This window comes from Dendropsophus ebraccatus, chromosome 5 (assembly GCF_027789765.1).
Source record: "Dendropsophus ebraccatus isolate aDenEbr1 chromosome 5, aDenEbr1.pat, whole genome shotgun sequence".
Taxonomy (NCBI): Eukaryota; Metazoa; Chordata; class Amphibia; order Anura; family Hylidae; genus Dendropsophus; species Dendropsophus ebraccatus.
In genome coordinates this window covers 4667389-4671684 of record NC_091458.1, presented here as the reverse complement: position 1 = coordinate 4671684, position 4296 = coordinate 4667389, and the positions used below count along the sequence as shown (strand labels likewise).

General features: G+C 49.5%; 1 protein-coding gene across 1 annotated transcript; it reads left to right on the top strand.

The window, feature by feature from the left end:
• The first annotated feature begins 423 nt into the window (after positions 1-423).
• LOC138793962 (olfactory receptor 52K2-like) lies at positions 424-1362 on the top strand. The gene has a single exon (XM_069972729.1). It carries the CDS (start codon positions 424-426, stop codon positions 1360-1362), a length of 939 nt encoding a protein of 312 aa, XP_069828830.1.
• Positions 1363-4296: the final 2934 nt, after the last annotated feature.

Genomic DNA, 4296 nt, shown 5'->3' with positions numbered 1-4296 from the left:
TAAATGATAAAAGTGCAGTTACATCCAGTCACTACATGGGGCGTCTTCTTTGATTGGATACGTATAGCTAAAGTAAACAGAAAAGTAATTGTGCCCACATTAAATGTAAAAGTTCTCTACTCTACCATAGTATTTAACTGCTGTGGCATCCTGAGGCTAATAGGAACACTTCGCCAAGTTTTATGGGCAAGGTTCAATAGCTGTACCTGTTACTTATAAAAGGGGAATCTGGCTCCTTGAAAAGCAGTGTTTTAAATCAAACTCCATACAAGGTATTTGAGGTAAATTTAGGCGTAAGTAGACTGGTAGAACTCACCCAAGCCTGGAAGTGATCCTCAGTCCTGAGAGTCAGTCACTGATTTGCTATTTTCTGTAATTTTGATATCCTTTTTTATATCTTTTAGGTGTCACTGTAGCCACCAAATGTCCAACCTCACAACTTCCCATTCCATGTATTTTTTACTCCTTGGTTTTCCCGGCCTGGAGTCCTCCTACGTGTTCATCGCATTTGTCTTCTTCTTTGTGTATTTGATCTCAGTGATAGGCAATGTGACTCTTCTGGTCATCATCAGGATAGACCGGAGCCTCCATAAACCCATGTACATCTTCCTCTGCATGTTATCTTCCATTGACCTTGCATTGACCAACACCACCACCCCCAAGCTGCTGAGTATCCTTTGGTTCCACTCTCAAGAGATCTACTTTGAGGCGTGCCTTGTCCAGATGTTCTGCATCCATTCTTTCGCCATGATGGAGTCCTCCATACTTCTAGCCATGGCTTTTGACCGATATTTGGCGATCTGTCATCCGCTCCGGTACACTTCTTTGCTGACTAATCGTCTCGTTTCAGTGATCGGCCTATCCTCGGTTGGTAGAGGGATAGTCATGGGTGTTCCTTTGCCGATTCTCTTTCAGAGACTCTCACTGTGCGACCACAATGTCATCCAGCATTCGTTCTGTGACCACATTGCGGTGGTAAAGCTAGCCTGTTCTGACGCCACTGTGAATAGTATTTATGGGCTAGCCGTGGCCCTTCTTATTGCGGCCACAGACTTAATTCTCATAATCTGCTCTTACGTTCTTATTCTTCGAGCCGTATTTAACTTGGCCTCCACTGAAGCCAGATCCAAAGCCCTCAGTACATGCGCCTCCCATTTCTGTGCCATGCTGGCGTTCTATGCCACAGTTGTCCTCTCATCGGTTGTACAAAGGTTCGGAAAAACTGTCCCTGCTTACATTGTCATCTTATTGGCCAACATCTACCTCATGTTTCCACCATTGATCAACCCCATTGTGTATGGGGCGAACACCAGGCAGATCCGTAATCGAATAAAGAGACTTGTTCTGCTGGAGCATTCATGATGAGATACTTAAGTGATCAAACGTATGTACATGGATGATGTATAAGGTATTTATATGTTTATGCTATCATACCTGGGACAATAAGGGAAATTTTAGTTATATTGGAAATAAAGGTTGAATAATTCTGTGAATATGTAAACTGGACTGTATCTGCTCTAATACAGAGCTTCAAGATGATCAATTTGTGTACAGAGGACGTGAATAAAAATACACACTGATGGTCCCCCAGGCCATCAGTGCCATTACAGTCATAAAGTAAGGAGAGATGAAAGAGGAGAGTAGAGTGAAATGTCACAAGTCAGTGTGAGGATCATGGGATGTGGTACCCCTCACAATAAGAATAACTCTCTGGATCATCAACCATCGACAATAGACATCATTTGTTGCACACTATTTTAGTCTATCAGGTTTGTATTTGGCAATTTAAACCCTGTTGTTTGTAGCACCATGGAGCCATGATGTATGAGAATTGTCAGTGCTTGGAGTTTGATGAGGAGGGTCAAGTGTAGTTAAAGGGGTTATCCACCACTTAAAAATGTTATATATTTTGCTGTCTGTCTGTAAAACATAACAAACATCTTGGGGGAGAGTTATGAAAGCTGCACCGGTGGTGTACGGCATGGAGAAGCTGCAGATACTTCCTGCTTGCAGTAAAGCATGGCAGAAGTCTACACCTGCTCAGATCTCTCTGATCCTGATCATTACAAAGTTAAGAGGGTACAATTGTAGTGTGTTCGTACTGGTGTGCCACTAAGCTCTGATTTCCACCTGTAAAAATGTATCTCTGTCAGGTGCCACACTCTGGGATGATGGCTGCCTTTCCGCACTGTCACCACTTGGTGTCTCACTCTCCCCTGTTCTTTGTGCACAGCTAAACTTGGTTTGTTTCACTGTTACTTTTCTGTCCAATCACAAGCTTGGGTGCCTCACACTCTTCACCCTATCACACTCTTACACCTCACTGCCTAGGACTCGTACTACCAAACCTGACACTCGCTGGACTTGTTTGGCATAAGGCGGTTCCTTCTTCTCATCTCAACCATAAGTATGAGAGTCTTCTCCTACACAAAGTCACTACATCCCGGCAAAGCACTATACTACTTAGGCAAAGTCCCCAGGACTGCCCCCTAGCCTACTCAACTCAGCTATTCTTCTCAACCTATTAACTACACCGCAAGCGCCCAAGCTAACAGCTCTGTGTTATCCATGTTATCCACCAAGAGTAAGGACATTATTATATGCTATTTCTGTGATGATATTTGGCACTCTTTTCATATGTTTTTTATTGCACTGAAAATCTTAAGTAAACACTATGCTGATTAAGTCGTGGACTCTGTGCTCCATACTCTGCCGCACCTACACACACAATATGTGCCACCCTTACAAAGCCCAGTGCTAGTATACCCGGGGGTGGGTACCACTCTTGGCCACCCTGACAAGTGTATAGTTGGTTCCACCACACCCAGCCCACTGCTGACAACACCCAGCCCACTGCTGACAACACCCAGCCCACTGCTGACAACACCCAGCCCACTGCTGACAACACCTAGCCCACTGCCGACAACACCCAGCCCACTGCTGACAACACCCAGCCCACTGCTGACAACACCCAGCCCACTGCTGACAACACCTAGCCCACTGCTGACAACACCCAGCCTACTGCTGACAACACCTAGCCCACTGCTGACAACAACTAGCCCACTGCTGACAACACCCAGCCCACTGCTGACAACACCCAGCCCACTGCCGACAACACCTAGCCCACTGCCGACAACACCCAGCCCACTGCTGACAACACCCAGCCCACTGCTGACAACACCTAGCCCACTGCCAACACCTAGCATACTGCCGACAACACCTAGCCCACTGCCGACAACACCTAGCCCACTGCTGACAACACCCAGACCACTGCCGACAACACCTAGCCCACTGCCGACAACACCCAGCCCACTGCCGACAACACCTAGCCCACTGCCGACAACACCTAGCCCACTGCCGACAACACCCAGCCCACTGCCGACAACACCCAGCTCACTGCCGACAACACCTAGCCCACTGCTGACAACACCTAGCCCACTGCTGACAACACCTAGCCCACTGCCGACAACACCCAGCTCACTGCCGACAACACCTAGCCCACTGCTGACAACACCTAGCCCACTGCCGACAACACCCAGCCCACTGCTGACAACACCCAGCCCACTGCTGACAACACCCAGCCTACTGCTGACAACACCCAGCCCACTGCCGACAACACCTAGCCCACTGCCAACACCTAGCATACTGCCGACAACATCTAGCCCACTGCCGACAACACCTAGCCCACTGCTGACAACACCCAGACCACTGCCGACAACACCCAGCCCACTGCCAACAACACCCAGCCCAGTGCCGACAACACCCAGCTCACTGCCGACAACACCTAGCCCACTGCCGACAACACCTAGCCCACTGCCGACAACACCTAGCCCACTGCCGACAACACCTAGCCCACTGCCGACAACACCTAGCCCACTGCCGACAACACCTAGCCCACTGCCGACAACACCTAGCCCACTGCCGACAACACCCAGCCCACTGCCGACAACACCTAGCCCACTGCCGACAACACCTAGCCCACTGCCGACAACACCTAGCCCACTGCTGACAACACCTAGCCCACTGCCGACAACACCTAGCCCACTGCCGACAACACCTAGCATACTGCCGACAACACCTAGCCCACTGCTGACAACACCTAGCCCACTGCCGACAACACCTAGCCCACTGCTGACAACACCTAGCCCACTGCCAACACCTAGCATACTGCCGACAACACCCAGCCCACTGCCGACAACACCTAGCCCACTGCAGACAACACCTAGCCCACTGCCAACACCTAGCATACTGCCGACAACACCCAGCCCACTGCCGACAACACCTAGCCCACTGCCG

Coding starts and splice junctions, on each gene's coding strand:
- LOC138793962 (XM_069972729.1), top strand. CDS start 424: ATGTCCAACCTCACAACTTCCCATTCCATGTATTTTTTACTCCTTGGT.